Source organism: Geotrypetes seraphini, chromosome 13 (assembly GCF_902459505.1).
Source record: "Geotrypetes seraphini chromosome 13, aGeoSer1.1, whole genome shotgun sequence".
Lineage (NCBI taxonomy): Eukaryota > Metazoa > Chordata > Amphibia > Gymnophiona > Dermophiidae > Geotrypetes > Geotrypetes seraphini.
The window spans coordinates 73,552,078-73,572,204 of NC_047096.1; the positions used below are offsets into that span (position 1 = coordinate 73,552,078).

At 43.2% G+C, this 20,127-nt stretch overlaps 1 protein-coding gene across 3 annotated transcripts in view; it reads right to left on the reverse strand.

Annotated features, from left to right (window-relative positions):
• Nucleotides 1–323: 323 nt before the first annotated feature.
• GRN (granulin precursor) overlaps nucleotides 324–20,127 on the reverse strand; it is a 76,764-nt gene continuing 56,960 nt past the window's right edge. For all 3 annotated transcript variants that reach the window (XM_033918678.1, XM_033918679.1, XM_033918681.1), the window contains exons 12-15: nucleotides 13,677–13,913; nucleotides 12,855–13,085; nucleotides 5,302–5,547; nucleotides 324–3,194 (exon numbers count right to left, since the gene is read on the reverse strand). In XM_033918678.1, coding sequence (XP_033774569.1) covers nucleotides 3,057–3,194; nucleotides 5,302–5,547; nucleotides 12,855–13,085; nucleotides 13,677–13,913 — 852 coding nt within the window. In that variant the 3' untranslated portion in view covers nucleotides 324–3,056. The remainder of the gene's footprint in view (nucleotides 3,195–5,301; nucleotides 5,548–12,854; nucleotides 13,086–13,676; nucleotides 13,914–20,127) is intronic.

Here is a 20,127-nt window from a genome sequence, read left to right on the forward strand (position 1 = left end):
GAGATTGGGGGAGTTATTTCGGGTTTGGGGGTTTGTAACCCCCCTCATTATACTTTAAACCGAACTTTTTGCCTGTTTTTTAGGGAAAAAGTTCAGTTTTAAGTATAATGTGGGGGGTTCCAAGCCCCCCACAACGCCAGCGCGATGTCTGTTAAGTAAAATAGGGGGGTTCCCCACCAACACCCCCCGTCCGAACCCTTTAAAATAGTGCTTTTCTTCGGCGCGCCGTCAACCTTGCGCTCAGTTGTCGGCGCGCCGTTGTCTCGCGCGATTTAGTCCCGTCACCGTTATTTCCCTTTACAATCCACTACAGCAATTTGGTGTACAATATTTATAGAAAGTCTCTTTATTAATTTATTTGATCAACTTAAGTTCAACTCAAAAAAAGCAGACTGCAAAATTTAACAGGAAATCAGAAATCAGAACCATACTACAAACGGCCCCTAAAAAGAAACAGAACCCAGATGCAGTATAGCAATGCAATAGCACAGAGAAGGGGCCCAAGCTCTGCTTACTGCATTTGCACCAAATCAAGTCCTAGTTTTATGCCCAGCTGCTTGCAAGGACTTGAAGTTATCAAAGAAAAACTGGATTTGCAGGTGAGAGATAGTAAAACCAGCACTGAATTACCCTGCCCTGAAAACAAAACAAAGCCAGGAACTAGTTCGAGGATGTAAATCATGTCAGCAGTGGCGTAACAAGGGTAAGAAGTGCCCCCTCCCCCAAAACACACACCCCTTCCCTTTCTCTGCCGTGAGCAACAAGAAATTCAGCGTGCTCCTCACGACCCCGTCATCTCTCCCGCTGACGTCACTTCATAAGCGCGGCACCCGGAAGTGACGTCAGCGGGAAAGATGATGCGGTCGCGAGGATCACGTTAAAGTTGTTGCGGCAGTGAACTAGAGGTACAGGGGAAGAGAAGGGGGGGGCGTGCGCGTGACGAGGGTAGGCATGGGAAGAGGCAGGGGCGGAAGAGGAAGGGTGCCATGCCCCCACCAACATGGCACCTGGGGCGGACCGCTCCCCTCCGCACTACACCGCTGTATGTCAGACTAGAGAATGACACGGGGGAAAAAATTTGTCCCTGTCCTGTCCCCGCGAGTTCATCCCTGCGAACTCAGTCCCCGTCCCCGCCAACCATCTGATCCCATCTGCACAAACCATCTCCCTTCTGTGTTCCTATTTTCCCCATTTCTAATATCTCCCCTCTGTATCTGTATACTCCCTCCTGTATCCGGCATTGCCCCCATGTACATATACCATCCCCATGTATCTCCCCTTTATGTCTCTGTCCTTAGGCCCCCATGCACATAATTTCCCCTCCATTTCTGTTACCTTCCTAATCCAGATTTCCCCTCTCTTCCTCTTCCACACCAATGTGTCTCTCTCCTCTCCAACCCCCATCTAGCTTCTTTCCCTCTTTCTCCCTCCGCTTCCAGCATCTGGCTCACCTGCCTGTCCTCCCTTTCTCTTTCTTGCTGTGTCTTCATCTACTTAGACCAGCATCTCTTTCCCTTTCATGGATCGTGCGGTCCAGCAGCCCCCTCTGTCCAATCACCGCGTTCCACCATCTCCCTCGCCTTATATGCAGAATTTAATTGTTCTCCCAGTGGCACACTTTCAACAAGTCACGCGCGTGGCTGCTTCAGTTGAATCTTCTGACGCAACTTCCTGTTTCCGGTTGTGTCTGAGGAGAAGATTCAACAGAAGCAGCCGCGCACAACTTGTTGAAAGCGTGCCACTGGGAGAACAATTAAATTCCGCACATAAGTTGAGGGAGAAGGGAGGGAGGAATGCGGCGATTGGGTGGGAGGGGGATCTTGGACCACACGATCCCTTCACTGCGGAGACAAGACCATTCACCGCTCCACGGGGCAGTGAATGGCCTTGTCCTTGTCTATATACCCCCACCCTGTCACAGTCATTCCAACTGTAAACTAAGCCAGAATTTTTAAACCTATTCCAATTTTTTAATATTGCCTTTTCTTATAAGAAATTGGCTTAAGACAAAAGAGTAGCTTTTTTTTTTTTTTTTTTTAATCCAAAGGCAGCAGCAATACCAAATTAAAATGGTGATAGATCATATCATAAAATCAAACCTTCACAAAACAATACTTTTCCTGGTAAATATCCAATTAACCAAAGACAAAATGGAATACAAATTCAGTATCTGGTATATAAAATCAACTGTGGCCGAGAGTATGCTGCTTTACAAGGACAGCTTCTAGTAACTGCTTCTCTGCAGGAAGGTGACAGATCCAACGCAAATATCTTAGTTATATTTCAAAAAGCAGGCAACCTCCAGAGCAGGGCGTTACAAAGGAAAGTCGCAGAACAAGGGCACTAGAACCGGCTGGTTGGGGAAAGGTTCCTTTCCTGCACTCCAGGTCAGCCATGGGAGTGCAGGGAATGGACCCCCCCTGCCCCGGCACATATCAGAGCTGCAGATCCCAGCTTGAAAGGGGGGCGGGCGAGCTAGGGAGGACAACGGCTCAGATGGGGAAGTAGCGATAACACAAGATTCATAATTGGCACTCAGCTGTTGAGGCACATAATGGCATCAGCTAAACCCTGAATATTTATTTATTTATTTTTCTTAAAGAGAACTGAAAGTTTGAAGGCAGGAGGGCTAGTAGAGGAAGAAGCATGCTTTGCACAGTTAGCATGTGATTTGACACCATTACTGGACACAAAATGCTGTAGTATTAAAAGTTGAAGGGGGATGGAGTGATGTGTTTACAAAAGGACACGGAATCCCAAAGAAATGATATGCCCCTGCCCGCATGACAGGAGCCCTCTATGCAAACATATGAATTCAAAAATACAGATCAGTGTCCTCTGTTTTGCTGATTACTGTGTAACTTATGGAATCATAAAAGACCAAGAGTCAGGAGGGAAGAGTGGTCAGCAGAATGAAGCAGGGAGGGGGGGGGGGGAAAAGTCACCTCTCATTAAACCTGGGACTTCATATAAAGTGTGCCATTGTCCTTCTCGGGGCTTAACACCAAGCATCTCCAGGGTAGGCCGATCGGGGTGGACCCTGGACACCCCGTACTTCACAACAAGTCTCTCTGCTGCTTTAAAGCAAAGTTTTCATCCCAGCGTAAATCTTTGCTTCTAACACATCGTTGTCCAGTAAAGCTGCACTTGTGACCAGCAGGACAGCAGTGACGCATGTCTTCACAACAAACACCCTGGGAAGGAAGCAGGAACATTGTTACAAGGAATATACACACAGGGGCCGATCACATTCTCCTGCTGCTGCTAAGAATTTGGGTCCCAGGCTCGATTCAGATGGGACTCTGTAGCATGACTAGTTCAATTTATTTATTCAATTTTCTATACTGTTCTCCCAGGGGAGCTCAGAACGGTTTCCATGAATTTATTCAGGTACTCAAGTATTTTTCCCTGTCTGTCCCAGTGGGATCACACTCTGTCTAATGTACCTGGGGCAACAGGGGGATTAAGTGATTGGCCTAGGATCACAAGGAGCAGTGGGGGTTTGAACCCACAACGTCAGGGTGCTAAGTCTGTAGCTTTAACCACTGCGCCACTCTAGAAATCAAAATGTAGCAAAAGTGAGCCAAGTATAGGACAATCAAGCCATTATGACATCACTGATGAGGTTGGCTCTTATTGGTGGAATGAGGCATTATGAGGTCACAATGCCAGCTCTGGTGATCAGAGGCTGAAACTTTTCACATTATTTATTCCATTTTCTATACTGTTCTCTCAGAGGAGTTCAGAACGGTTTACATTAATTTATTCAGGTACTCAAGCATTTTTCCCTGTCTGTCCCAGCGGGTTCACAATCTATCTAATATACCTGGGGCAATGGGGGGATTACCGTATTTTCACTCATATACCGCGCACCCGTGTAAAACGCGCACACGGGTATAGTGTGCGGGGAACAGAAATTTATGTAATAAAATTTTAATATAGCGCGCACACGCGTATACCGCGCATGCTAAAACCTCCTCCCGCCTACTCCGAACCGGCATCCTCCCCCCCCCGCTCGCATCACCCCCCTCCCCCGCGATCCTACATCCCCCCCAGCACCGCAAAGACAACTCTTACCCGATTGGGCACCAGCACCAATGCACAGGATGTGCCAGTGCCAGAAGATCCTCCCTCGTTGGGCTGGGCTGGGCGGTGCGAGAGATCCTCCTTCTTCCTGTGCTGGGCTGGACTAGGCTTTGAGCATTTGCGCATGCTCAAAGCCTTCTGGTCTCGCTCTCTCCGAGCTGGGCCCAGCCCAACCCAACGAGGGAGGATCTTCGGGCACTGGCACTGGCACATCCTGTGCATTGGTGCTGGTGCCCAATCGGGTAAGAGTTGTCTTTGCGGTGCTAGGGGGGTTTGAACTCCCAACCTCAGGGTGCCGAGGCTGTAGCTTTAACCACTATGCCACACTCTCGGATCTCTTACTTTTGACAGATGTATAGACAGGGCCAGAGTTAAATATAATAGAGGTCAGGGTAGAAATTCAGATGGGGCTCCCAGAGCCCACCTTCAGCTGTGGACAGGCTTGGACTCTCTTTGGCACTGGAGTCCAGAACATCTGGCTGCACCCCTATAACGCCAACCCTGTGCATATAAGAGTCAAAAAAATGTAGAATTTAAGTCTCTTCCCTTCCTGCCGAGTGGCATCCATTTTTCAGGACCTTTTTCCAGTATCAACGGATTACTGAACATGGCGTCCTCCATTTCGTAAAACAGATAACTGGGGAAATATTTCCAGCTAACGAAAGGCCTAAAGTCAGGCAGACTTTCCAGTTATTTTCCCAGCTTGCCAGTCAGTTATCAGGCAGCAAGCCAAGGTATCAAGTGGATGCCCCTCTAGCAGCTCTCGTGTGCCATCACACTTTTGCTGCTCATATAAAACTTCTGCCCAAACACCCTCTTCTCCAGACCACAGGGAGGGGCGCCTTTCTCTGCAATGTTTATGCTGCTATATCATTTTCCACTTAATAGCATTAATGGAAGTGTAAAGGGTAGGAAGGGACCTCGACCACAGACTACAAAACCTTCAAAAAAGAAATAAAAACCCTTCTGTTCAAAAAAACACATAAAACTGAACTAACTCAATCGGAAATATCCCAAGCATCACCTGCAACTATTCCAGGACAATTCAAATGTAATCCTTAGCAACTCAAAGAAATGTACTAACTACTCCCTAAATACTTCTAATGTCCTGGCAATCCATTTGTAATCCGCCTTGAACCGCAAGGTAATGGCGGAATCGAAATCCCTAATGAAATGTAAAAAGATGGACTATAGCAGGCAAACTATTAGACTCACCTGGTCATAGGGACAGCAGGCCCAGCCCCCAGCAGTAGTGGCCTTGCAGCAGGTCTGACCGTCCTGGCAGTAGTGCAAGTTGTCACATTTCACATCACACTCGGTGGCTTCTGCAGGCGGCAGCAACAGGACAGAATGATCCAGCTTCCAAGGGAGCCTCAGGGTCTGCTTGTCACATGTCTGTGCTGCCAGATTGCAGGTGTAGCCGCTGGGACAGCAGTGCAAGTGATCTTCACAGCACAGAGCCTGAAACATGCGAGAGAACATTTAAGGACACGCTCAGGGAAAGTTTCCAACAGAGTTCATGCAGTCAGCAAGCCTCGTGTATGAGGGGATGATATCCATTCACATTGGAGGAACAAAGTCTGAAGAAAAATAGGTATTATCTATTAACATTTTCTTACTAGATCATTCCAGAACATGTGGGCTTTGGTCATTAACCAGCAGATAAGAGACAGAGATTAAAGATTGTGGGTAGATTGTCCTTCCTTGTATCAGCAAACAGGACACATCAGCTTCTAAGGCTACTATTGTCTGGCAGTTTATAAAGTAGGACTGCATTTTAACTGAACAATTAATAGCATAAAGTGCCCCCTCACAAAATAAACAGCAGATGTAAAATAAAATCATTTTTCTTACCATAGTTGTATGTTGATTTTTTTCTAATCTTGTTCTCTGACTGGTTCTGCTTTCCCTCTGTCTGTGCTTTGAACTCTGTTTTCAGGGCCTCCTGTCTACTCACAATTTTTTTCTCTCCTCTCTTCTTCATTTCTTGCCCTATAAACATCTTTCACATTAAACTTTTTCCATTTACCGTTCTCCTGTCTTGTTTTCATCTTTTCCCTTCCCCTTCCATCCATGGCAACCATCTCCTTCCTTTTCTCTTTCCCTCCCCTCCACAGACACCATCTCATCTCTTCTCTTTCCCTCCCCTCCATTGGCATCATCTCACTTCCATATACAACTCCACTCCATATTTTTCTCTCTGCTGCACCCCTTTCCCTTCCTCTCCATTGGTGCCAACTCTTCCATCTTTCTTCCGTTCCCTTCTTTGGGCACCATCTCACTTCCACATACAACCCCAATGGAGACAGGATGCTTCCGTTGAAGCCTTCTCCCGTTCTCTCAGCATTTTTTACCTTGCTGTGTCTTCCTCCCCGAACACTCCAGCATTTTCGCTCTTATACCCTTCCCCACAATGCTCCAGCAGCATTTTCTCTCCTGCGGAGGCAACTTCTTATGTTCTTATGCTGCCTCTGTGGTTTCCAGCATCTCCTTCCCCTCCCCTTGGCAACCCTTTGATCTTATCTGTACAGACAGCAGCGCTAAACACATGCTGCTTCGCTGTAGCCCATCCCTCTGTAATGTTCTGCCCAAAGGAAACAGAAAGTTTTGTCTCCTTTGATGAAACTTTCTGTTTCCTGTAGGCAGGATACTACAGAGGGACAGCTCCAGCTACACAGAAGCAGCATGGTTTTAGCACTACCATCTGCACAGTGAAGTTTGAAGGGTCACAAGGGGAAAAGGAAAGGAAGGGGAGGGAGGACAAGATAGCAGAGAATGTGGGGGGCAGCAGGAGAGCCTGCAAAAAATGACAGTGGTAGGAGAAAAAAATATGCCGGAAGTAGGAAGAGTCTGGGAAAAGAGAAAAGTGAGGAAGGAGAAAGAAAGGTAATGGAGCAAAGAGCAGGCAGCACATTATTAACACACATTAAAATTTTAACATGCTAATCATGTTAAAAATGCATTAAATGTGCAGACCTATTAAAAATAATTTTATTGGCCTGTATTCTTAAGAAAGAAAGAGCAGCCATCAAGGATTAAACACGCATTCCACCATAGGGGTGGCAGCCTCTTGGGATGAGATCCATGCTGATATCTGCAAATCTGTGTAATCATCATTTCATATATTTGCAAAGCACTATAGGTTCAATATTGGGATGGAAGAGAAAAGTACTTTGGAAGCTGAAGTTGTTCAAAGTAGGAGTATCAAAACCCAACCCTTCTTAAGGATTGCTTTGCTAGATTCCACATTTCCTGGACTGTTCTAGTATGAACCAGTCCAGACACCTGCCCAAAGATTTTATTAGTATTGGGGCTCTAATTAGGCATTTTCTATTTGCTTTGCACTGAAAGCATGTCAAGAAACCTTAAACTTTTAAAAAGTTGTTTTCGATAACCAATTTTTTGAACGTTAAAGCTTATTAGGCTAACTATACATTATCAATTTCAAAATACACTTGAAAATGAAATGCTCAATCTCCATTGTTTTTCATTTGAAATACTAAATAAAATAATGACATGGGGTGGGGACCTGCAGTAAAAGGGAAAAAAAAATTACCACTTTTTACTATGGGTATGGGAGCAAAATGTTTTACTACTCTGTGGGAACGGTTAAAGATTTTGCTACCACGGTAAATAAACAACAACCCAGATACGGTTACGACACCTATGGGTACAGCATGTGCATCTCTATATGTTCCTCTCTCCCCTTCGCCTGTGATATCTGCACCTTATTCAGCTTCAAGGATTCACATGCATTCCTGCTCTGGGGCCTTCCTTCTGCTAGGTTCTGTCTTCTGATGCAACTTCCTGTTTTTGTCAAACAGGAAGTTTCATCAGAAGGCTGGCCTTGGCACAGGGAAGGCCCTGAAGCAGGTCTACATGGGGATCCTTGAAGCTGAATAAGATACAGATACTGTGGTGGAATGCGGGAGAGGAAAACAAGGTGCTGGACCTGCAGGATGGGGGAGGTTAAAGTGTTAGTAGTGGTGCTGCTTGGTGAAAATACAAGCCAGGCTCAGCTTATGCTCTCTATCTAGCTGCTGTGAACCTAAAAAGAAGGTAGAAGTAGCAAGCCATTGGGGGGCACCCAGCCCCAGGGGCTTAAATGGATCACTGCTGCGCTTTTCTCTCCCTTTGGTTGCAACTTGAGCTGTGTGCCATGGGTGTACTCTTGAGCAAAGGTCTGAAGCTGGAGGGAGGTGAGAGAAGATGCTAGAGGTATGGGGGGGAGGGAGTGCTGGAGCCAGAACCAGGGAGAGAGCTTCTGGTCTCATGGGGGTACTGGAGCTGGCAGAAGGGAAGGGAGAGAGGCACTGAACCCATGGGTAAAGGAGGGAACATGAGCTGGAGGGAAGAGAGGTGATGGACCCATGGGAGGACCGGAAAGAAAGGATAAAGGTGTTGGAACTGCAATGGGAGGGAAGGGGAGAGGAGGGAAAGAGATAGTGAACCAAAAAGATGAAGAAAAAGAGAATGAAATACTGAACATACAACAGAGGGAGGGAAGAGACACAGGTGTGGGGAAGAGAGGGGCGAAGCTGAACACGGGGAGGTATACAAAAACAGAGGGGAGATAATGGGCATGGATGGGAGCATAGGAACAGAGACACAAAGGGCGATGCTACATGGAGATGGTATATGGACAGAGTGGAATGCCAGACCCAAAAGGGGTATTCAATATCTCTTCTCTCTCCTTATACACCTCCCAGAGAATTCTGTTCCTCAGATAAGCTGTTCTTAGCTGTACCCTTCTCCACAGTTGACGCCACACTCCGTTCCTATTATCTAGCTGCCCCCTATGCCTGGAATAAATTACCCGAGTTTGTCCGACAAGTCCTTTCCCTTATTTAAAAGCAGATTGAAGACCCACATTTTTGATATAGCCTTCAATCTATATTCCTACTGCCCACCAACCCCTTAATGGCATCCTGTTTGTCTGTCTTGTCTGTTTACATTGTAAGCACTTTTGAGCAAGGACTGTCTTCTTTGTGACTCTATATAGCGCTGCGTACTTCTGGTAGCACTATAGAAATAATAACAGTAGTAGTAGGGTATATGAACATAGAGGGAAGAAGTTAGACATGGAGGAGAACAGAAGCAAAGAAGGGAGATGCTGGAAGAAGGGAATAGGGACAGAAGAGTGGTGATGAAGAATGTGAGGAGATGCTGAACATAGGGAAAGATAGGTATGCAGAGATGGAAAATGGATGGTGAGCATAAAGAAAGAAGAAATGTCAAATGGGCGGGAGACCTTGGCGAGTGAGTTAAGACAGAGGGGAAAACCCCCCAAAGCCTGGGACCAACATGATTTGAAAAAAAAATAAAATGAACAAACAACAAAAAGTAGAAAAGTAATTCTATTTTCTATTTTGTGATTGGAATATGTCAATTTGGCATGTATATCCTGTGAGAGGTGGTGGCAGACATAGCCGGGGCAGAAATCTGGGAGGGGACCCCAAAGCCCATGCTTAGGGCAAGCGGTTACCCTAGTTGAACTCCATCCCCTAACACCATTCCTGCCATGTGTGATCTTTATATTTTGCACAGTACAGGAGAAAATGCATCTTTGTTTCTTTGGTGTCATACTATGTGCAAGGAGTGGCATCTTGGGATTTTGGTTTAATTTACGTTTATCATTTTTGTTCAACTATTAGGTATTTGGCATTTGTGTTCTGTTAGCATGAATTTTCTATGTAGTATTCTGTAATAATTTGGCTTGTTCGGTTTTCTTGTTAATGGATGGGATATTTGTGAGGGGGAAGGGTTTTTGTTGATCCTCGATTTGTATCATTTGTGATTTATAAAAATGACAGTTGTACAGAATATTGTTTCTTTTTAAACTTTAATAAAATGATTTAAATATAAAATCATAACTGTTCGAGGCTTGTGCAGGCGAGATCATAGGGAAGGGAACAGAGATTGTGGAGATGGGGGTCAAATTTTGTCCCCGTGCCATTCTCTACTGAAGACCTAAGCCTACACGGTGCCCTCATAGGGCAGAGCCCACGAGTTTTAGTCAGTTTCCACCTGCTGGTTGTGGACTGATCTGGTAAAGAACCTAAGGAAAGAATCAGTAGTACAATAGCAAAAAGCTTTTAAAATCTCATTTATTTAAGGTCGCCTTCGATCTATAACTTAACTAAGAGACGCCTCTAACAAATTTTTATTTGACTCAAACAAATATGCAAGAAAAGCTTTGAAAATTTTTACCCTACCTTTCGTTCTTCCCTGGTTTTTTGTTTTTTTTCTTCGACCCTATTGTAACTTTACCCTCCTTCCCTATCTTTCATGTGAGTCATAATTGATTTTATTGTATTTAGGTTAAAGTTTCTATATGATATTATTATGTACATCGCCTAGAATTACGAAATAGGCGATTCATCAAATGTGAAATAAAACTTGAAACTTGAAACGATTCTCTCCACTTAAAGTCTTACGTTCTAGCCGCTCTCAAAAGTTCCCCAAAAAAGGGGAAAGGAAAAGCTAAGAGCATTAAAAAAGGTTCATAGACAATTGCGCGCAAGACAATCGTGCACGGACATAATCACGCAGACAACCGAGCGCGAGACAACTGAGCGCAAGACAAATGAGCGGAAGACAAGTGAGCGTTAAAACAAGTGAGCGCACAGACAACCGAGCGCGAGACATTTGAGCGCAAGACAATCGAGCGCTAATTCTTTTCCGAAATGTGCACGAGCGGGACAACTGAGCGCAAGACAACTCAGCGCAAGACAAATGAGCGGAAGACAAGTGAGCGCAAAGACAACCGAGCGCGAGACATTTGAGCGCAAGACAATCGAGCGCTAATTCTTTTCCGAAATGTGCACGAGCGGGACAACTGAGCGCAAGACAACTGAGCGGAAGACAAGTGAGCGCAAAGACAACCGAGCGCGAGACATTTGAGCGCAAGACAATCGAGCGCTAATTCTTTTCCGAAATGTGCACGAGCGGGACAACTGAGCGCAAGACAACTCAGCGCCGCATTATAATACACAACCCTTTACATACCTGCCTCAAATGAAAAGACAGAATCCAATTCTGACGGTATGCCCATTATCATTACAGCGCCTCTTTAGCAGGCGAATGAATGAAGTAGTAATGAGGAGAGATTCTATACGTCCACTTCCCTCCTCCACCTTCCTTATTTATTTAAAAAGTTATATACCGCATAAATACTATGCGGTTTAGAAAATTACACAACACGTTTCAACAGAACAAACACAATAAAACATTAACAGTCGCATTATTAAAACCTTTTTTTCAAATTCATCCAAGATAGAAAGACAAATCCCATAAAAATATTTACAGTACAGTAAGGCTTCAGCAGCAAATAGCATTAGCACAGGAAGGCGTTAGCAAATAACTGTGTTTTCAACATTTTCTTAAAGTTCAGTCTCCCGTCACAAAAGTGCAGAATGCCAGGCAGCGCATTCCAAAGCTTGGCCCCTGCTAACGACAGCATTTTTGCCCCAATCTTAACATGAGAGACTAACATCTTACCCTCCAAATTCAACGTCATGCTATTTTCAGATCTCAGTAGAAAAGGAAGTGGGAACGGACAATGAGCACTCCACTGAAGATCACTGATGTAAAACCAACTTGTTTATTTCATAAAAGGATACAAGCAGAAGCTGTGGACCCGACACAACGCTGTGTTTTGGTGTCTGAGGAACGCCTGCGTCAGGGGTCACTCGGTCCAACTAACATGCTTTTCAGTGATTTTGGTTACTCTGGCATGTTAGTTGGACTGAGCTTTGTTTTATCCCAGACCTGTCATCTGTGAACATATACGCCACAGTGACCCCTGATGCAGATGTTCCTCGGACGCCGAAACACAATGCTGTGTCGGGTCCACAGCTTCTGCTTGTGTCCTTTTATGAAATAAACAAGTTGGTTTTACATCAGTGATTTTCAGTGGAGTGTTCATTGTCCATTCCCACTTCCTTTTCTACTGTTTTATGCCCGTGGGTTCTCTGTCCTGTTGGACATTTCCAGATCTCAAACATTTTCTGGGTCGATAGATTTCAAAAAACGCCTTTAGTGCCCTTGGGGAAGCTTGATATAAGGTTTGTTGTATGACTGAGAAAATCTTAAACTGTACTCTCTGTTGCATAGGTAACCAATGCAATTGTTTCAACACTGGGGTTGTATGAGTCATTCTTGAAACCCTAGAATCAATCTTGCTGCAGAGTTAATTAACATCTGCAGTATTCTCATCTTCACTTTAGTAACTCCCAAATAAAGAGAATTGCAATAATCCACGCTACTTAGTATTACCATATTTTTCAGCTTTATACAAACACTTTGATCAGTGATAAAAAGTGGAGTTGCTTCAACACTCAAAGGTCAAGGGGAAGTCCAGACTTAGTATACAACAATTACAAAGACATGGGGAACCTCTATGAAATTGCAGGGAAATACATTTAAATCCAATAGGAGGAAATATTTTTTCACTCAGAGACTAGTTAAACTCTGGAATGCATTGCCAAGGTTGTGGTAAGAGTGGATAGCTTAGCTGGTTTTAAGAAAGGTTTGGACAAATTCCTGGAGGAAAAGTCCATAGTCTGTAATTGAGAAAGACATGGGGGAAGCCTATGCTTGCCCTGGATTGGTGGCATGGAATGTTACTACTATTGGGGGTTTCGGAATCTTCTGGAATTTTGCTACTCCTTGGGTTTTGGCCAGGTACTAATGACTGGATTGGCCACTGGGCTTGATGGACCATTGGTCTGGCCCAGTAAGGCTATTCTTATGTTATGTATACTTACGTTGGGTAGCTGACAGCAGGACCAGTCCCCTGACTGGGCCCTGCAACAGGTCTGCCCATCTTCACAGCTGGCTGTATCATCGCATTTCACATCTGTGCTCTGTTCGGTCTCTTCTACTTCGATCCTACTGACCCAGAGGATTGACAGTGAACTCTTGTCACAAGATCCGCTCGATATATTACAGGTGTAACCTGTAGGACAGCAGTGGACATGGTCACTGCAGCACACAGCCTATTAAAAAAAGAAGAAGAGAGTTGGATAAATGAATACAGGAGGTAACAACAAGTATTCTCATTCACAAACAGGTCTCAAGTACAAAGATAACTTACCACATATGTTATTATGGCATTACTACACATATGACCAATATTCTCCAATATAGGCTAAGAATGTTTTAAAAATTAAAAAAAAATGTAGAAATTAGTTATATCCCCCAGTAGTCTCAGAAACGCAGTGTGAACGACCAAAATTATAAAAAAGCCGATGAGCCAAGATTTTCCTCCAACAATCTCATAAAGACAAGCAGTGGTGTACCTGGATTGGCGGCTACTTGAGGTGGAACACCCCCTCCTCCAGACCACAGGGAAGGGGGAAGGAGGTGCATGGAGCGGTCGTGTGGCCAAGGTCCACATGCGCATGGCTCTGCTGGTCCGCTGACCCGAAACAGGAAATAGACATCGGAGGGGGTGGGGGCCTGCAACCATTCCATGCACCCGGGGCACACCACTCTGCCCTTGGTACGCTAGAGCAGACAAGTTAACACTCTATATGTAGATTTGGTATCGTAAAAACGTATCCTCCCTGGGTATGGCAGACACTCACCTGTGGCAAGGGACAGCAAGCCCACTCCCCCGATGTTGCCCTGCAGCAGGTCTGCCCATCTTCGCAGCTAGCTTCATCATCGCACTTCACATCCCTATCATTCACGATGTCTTTTCTTTGTGGTGGGATCTTGGTTGCCCAGGAGATGGACACAGTGCTCTGCTCGCAAGTTCCTGTTGCAGTGTTACAGGTGTAGCTCTTGGGACAGCAGTGGACGTGGTCACTGCAGCACACAGCCTGTATATATAAAGCACAGTTTTATGTTAAATCTATTTTAGTGAAACTTCAATAAACACATAATCAAACAAATGGTCTCAAATATGCATGAATTCTCTAACATTTCCATTCTAAACATTCTCCCTTATAAGAACATAAGAGATGCCGCTGCTGGGTCAGACCAGTGGTCCATCGCGCCCAGCAGTCCGCTCACACGGCGGCCCTTTTGGTCAAAGACCAGGGTCCTAACTGAGACTAGCCTTACAGCGTATCCGCTCCTCAGCTATCCCCATTCTATCCCCTCCCCTCACAACCCTTTAACATATGGCATGATACAATGAATTAGTGGTATAAGGAACATCCAAATCAGTAAGCAAAGTCTGAAAGATATTCTCTTAAAGAAACTCAAACAAATGATGGTCAGGAGATAGCCCCCCCCCAAAAAAAAAAAAAATCACATTCTTCCCCATCCTGCTCATTATGTCCAAATAATTCATACAGATGAAAGAAAACCCAACTGGAGAACCCCACCACCACGCTGTAAATCCCACCTATATCACCAGTAACTGTACCTCTGAACCACCATGCTGTTGATATAATCTAAGAACATAAGAATAGCCCAAGCCCAGTAGCCCGTTCTTCCGGTGGCCAATCCAGGTCCCTAGTCCCTGGCAAAAACTCAAAGAGCAGTGTATCGCAAACAGTGTGCCTCCTGAGATTTCAGGTGTGCCGTGGCACACTGGGGAGAAGGAGAGGTACTGGCTGACTGCCTACAGGAAGTTCCGTCACAGATAAAAACTATTCAAGGGTCAAAAAAGTATGACTATTTCCTGATCTAACCAACTACAAGAATGTAGAAAGAGGTTGCTTCAAAATGAGGCACTTGGGAGTTAAATTTATGTTAAGATTTCATTGTAAATGTTTTCTGACTTATTTTACATATGTTCAAATAATTTTATTGACCAAACATGCCATACAACAATAATCATTAGAATATAGCAAATACACAGCGAGCAAATATCAAATGAAGGAGGACCTCCTTCCTGTATATCTAATGAAAAGGCAGAAACAATACAACCAGACATGCCCAGCTGTTATTGAATACAAGAGACTAGCTTGTGACTTATTTTACATATATATATTTTTTGACCAAGATCAGTTCAAGATGTTTTTGAACGCAAAAAAGATCAAATCACCTATGCCTAGTGGTATAACAAAGTAGTTTGCTTGCAATGTTTTGCTTCTCTTATCTATTTAATTATATTTGCTTTAATTAACCCCAGCTTCAGGAATTGTTTTTCCTTTTCTTGTGGACTGCTGCATATTTTTCCTTGCTTGAATTTAGATTACTTTAGTAACATAGTAGATGACGGCAGATAAAGACCAGAATGGTCCATCTAGTCTGCCCAACTTGATACAATCTAAAAATTTGTTGGGGATTTTTTTTTTTCTTACTTCTCCTTAGCTATTTCTGGGCAAGAATCTAAAGCTATGCCCAGTATTGTTCTTAGGTTCCAACTACTGAAATCTCCATCAAAGCTCACTCCAGTCCATCTACACCCTCCCAGCCACTGAAGCCCTCCCTCCCCCAAATGGCCATATACAGACACAGACCGTGCAAGTCTGCCCAGTACTGGCCTTAGTTCTTCAATATTTACTATTATTTTCTTTTTTTTATTTATTATTTATTTATCAAATTTTTACATGTTATAAATCAAGTATCCACTTGTACAGAAAGTTGAAGAAAAGCAAGAAAACAATACTCAAAGGTAAAATACATAATAATCAAATAAAATAAAATAAATATTTAGCTTAAATTCAGCTCAAGTCCTCAACATTAGATCCAAGAAGGATAAGGCGGACATATTAACAAATGCTGACAACTGCTAACAACTATCAATTCAAATATTAGGAAAACAAGATCCCCTGGCTGAGAAAGGATATCATTATTCAAATGCACTTCACTTTGATTTTAATTTTCCTTCATCCAGCCGAGTTCCTGCCAAAAAGGCTGTCAACTGGAATGGTTCAAAGAATACATATTTCTTCATATGGTATTGTATTACACATTTACAAGGGTATCGAAGGAAAAAAGTCCCACCAAGAGATGTAACCCCTGGGTTCATCAAAAGAAAGTATTTACTATTATTTTCCGATTCTAGATCCTCTGTGTTCATCCCACGCTTTTTTGAACTCTGTCACCATTTTCCTCTCCACCGCCTCTCTCGGGAGCGCGTTCCATGCATTCACCACCCTCTCTGTAAAGAAGAATTTCCTCATATTGCTCTTCAGTCTACCACCCCCTCCACCTCAAATTATGTCCTCTGGTTTTACCATTTTCCTTTCTCTGGAAAAGATTTTGTTCTACGTTAATACCTTTCAAGTATTTGAATGTCTGAATCATATCTCCCCTGTCTCTCCTTTCCTCTAAAGCAATTCCGGTCCTCGAGAGCCAGAGCCAGGTCAGGTTTTCAGGATATCCACAATAAATATGCATGAGATAGATTTGCATCTCAAGGAGGCAGTGCATGCAAATCCATCTCATATATATTCATTGTGGATATTCTGAAAACCTGACCTGGCTCTGGCTCTTGTGGACTGGAATTGCCTACCCTGCTCTAAGGTATACATATTTAGGGCTTCCAGTTTCTCCTCATACGTCTTTTGGCGCAAACCTCCTATTATTTTTGTCGCCCTCCTCTGGACTGCTTTAAGCCTCCAAGTGGGGCCTCACCAACGACCTGTACAGGGGCATCAACACCTTCATTTTTCTACTGGTTACGCCTCTCTTTATACAGCCCAGCATCATTCTGGCAGCAGTCATCGCCTTGTCGCACTGTTTTTTTCACCTTTAGATCTTCGGACACTATCACCTCAAGGTCCCTCTCCCCATCTGTGCATATCAGCCTCTCCCCTCCCAGCATATACGGCTCCTTCCGATTATTAATCCCCAAATTCATTACTCTGCATTTCTTTGCATTGAATTTTAGTTGCCAGATTTTAGACCATTTCTCTAACTTTTGTAGATCCATTTTCATGTTTTCCACTCCCTTCTCGGTGTCTACTCTATTACAAATCTTGTTATCAACCGCAAAAAGGCAAACTTTTCTTTCTAACCCTTCAGCAATGTCACTCACAAACATATTGAACAGGATCGGCCCCAGCACCGAACCCTGAGGGACTCCACTACTCACCTTTCCTTCCTCCAAGCGACTTCCATTAACTACCACCCTCTGGTGTCTGTCCGTCAACCAGTTTCTACTCCAGTTCTCCACTTTGGGTCCCAACTTCAGCCCTTCAAGTTTGTTCAAGAGCCTCCTATGAGGAACCGTGTCAAAGGCTTTGCTGAAATCTAAGTAAATTACATCTAGCATATGTCCTCAATCCAGTTCTCCGGTCACCCAATCAAAAAATTCAATCAGGTTTGTTTGACAAGATTTACCTTTAGTAAAGTCAAGTTGCCTCGGATCTTGTAACCCAGTGGTCTCAAACTCAAACCCTTTGCAGGGCCACATTTTGGATTTGTAGGTACTTGGAGGGCCTCAGAAAAAAATAGTTAATGTCTTATTAAAGAAATGCCAATTTTGCATGAGATAAAACTGTTTATAGTTTATAAATCTTTCCTTTTAGCTAAGCCTTAATAATATTGTCATTTATAGCTAAAGAGATATATGATCAAGAAACTGTTTTATTTTACTTTTGTGATTATGATAAACATACCGAGGGCCTCAAAATAGTACCTGGAGTTTGAGACCACTGCTGTAACCCATTGGATTCTAGGAAGTTCACTATTCTTTCTTTCAGCAACACTCCCATTATTTTTCCAACAACCAAAGTGAGGCTCACCGGCCTGTAGTTTCCCGCTTCATCCCTGTGACCACTTTTATGAATAGGGACCACATCCACTCTCCTCCAATCCCTGGAACCACTCCCGTCTCCAGAGATTTCTTGAACAAGTCTTTAATAAGACCCGCTAGAACCTCTCTGAGCTCCCTCAGTATCCTGGGATGGATCCCGTCCGGTCCCATCGCTTTGTCCACCTTCAATTTTTCAAGTTGTTCATAAACACTTTCCTCTGTGAATGGCGCAGAATCTACTCTATTTTCTAGTGTAACTTTGCCAGACAATCTTGGTTCTTCTCCAGGTTTTTCTTCCGTGAACACAGAGCAGATGTATTTGTTTAACACGTTTGCTTTTTCTTCATCATATCGGTTCCCAGCATCTTTTAGTTTAGTAATTCCATTTTTCATCTTCCTCCTTTCACTGATATATCTGAAAAAAATTTTTGTCTCCCTTTTTTACATTTTTTAGCCAATTTGCTCTTTCGCCTGCACTTTCACCAGGTGTATCTCCCTCTTGGCTTCTTTCAGTCCTTTCTATACTCTTCTTCTTGGGTTTTTTTATATTTCAGGAACGCCAACTCTTTTGCCTTTATTTTCTCCGTCACTAGTTTAGAAAACCATGTCGGTTTCCTTTTTCTCTGGTTTTTATTTATTTTCTTCACCTAAAGTTCTGTAGCCATTTTTATAGCTCCTTTCAGCTTGAACCACTATTATTCCACTTTTCTTTTGTCCTCCCATCCTAGCAGCTCTTTCTTCAGGTATTCTCCCATTTTATTAAAGTCCATACGTTTGAAATCTAGGACTTTTAGTATTGTGCGGCCGCCCTCCAAACCGTTTGATGATCGCTACTTCCCAGGTGAGCACCTACTCGTATATTAGATATACTCTCTCCATTTGTGAGGACCAGATCCAATATCGCTTTTTCCCTCATGGGCTCCGTTACCATTTGTCTGAGCAGAGCCTCTTGAAAGGTATCCACAATCTCCCTACTTCTTTCCGATTCCACAGATGGAACTTTCTAGTCCGCATCCAGCAGGTTGAAATCTCCCAACAGCAGCACCACCTCCTCTTTCCTTCCAAACTTTTAGATATCTACAATCAGATCCTTATCAATTTGCTGCGATTGAGTTTAAGGTCTGGAGACTACACCCAGGTAGATAGAAGTTCCATCTTCTCTTTTCAGAGCGATCCATATCGCTTCTTTCTTTCCCCAGGTCCCTTGCATTTCAGTCGTTTGGATATCAATCCTTACAAAGAGAGCTACTCCTCCACCTTTTTGACCATCTCTGTCCTTTCTAAAAAGATTATATCCCGGTATGTTTGCATCCCATCCATGGGATTCACTGAACCACGTCTCTGTGATAGCAACAATATCCAGGTCTCCCTCTAACATCAGGGCTTGCAGATCATGAACTTTATTGCTTAGACTGCGAGCATTTGTGGTCATCGCTTTCCAGCGGTGATCTTTTTTGTATAGTTTTTCGTTTCGTTTCACATCCCGTTGCAATGCTAAGAAGTGAGTTGTTAATATTGTTTGTGTTGCAATCTTTACTAACATATTGATCCACTCGTTAATTATTTCGAAACTTGATTATTGTAACTCTTTACTAATAAATGTTACCCAAAAAGAAAAGAGGAGACTACAGATAGTTCAAAATACCGCCATCAAATTAATACACAACCGTAAAAAATTTGACCGTCACACCACTCCTGATTGAATCACATTGGCTTCCCGTCGCTCATCGCATTACTTTTAAAATTTTACTTTTAGTTTTTAAAACATTGTCCTCAAACGAACCTCAATTCATTAATAAGTTACTTATTCCACATAGTACATCACGTTCTTTAAGGTCCACTAATCAAAAACTTTTAACAGTTCCATCGCTAAAAGTTATTGGAACTCGTTGTCTTGATATTTTTTCTGTAATGGCCCCACAATTATGGAACACTTTACCTCAGTATATAAGAGAGGAAAATGACCTAAAACTTTTTAAAGGCATTCTGAAGAGCTTCCTTTTTGAAGACGCTTTTAACTTATAATCATATATATATATATATATTTTTATCTTAATCACCTTACCTGCTGTTTTTACCATTTATGTTTCCTTTTATATATACAATTGTAGTTCTGCCCTTTCTTCCCTTATGTATCTGTTAGTTTGTATGTTAGTATGTCAAACTTATCTAATCTATTATAATTAACCTAATGTGTACACCTTTTTCTCTTTTTATTTGTAAATTGCTTAGCAAATTAAATTAAGCGATTCAATAAGTTAAAAATAAACTTGAAACTTGATCTTGTCTTTTGCCGAGGGTGGTCTCTAATTATCCTTCATACATAAGCCACCCCCACCTTCTAGTTTAAATGCCTAGAAACATTTTGTCTAAATTTC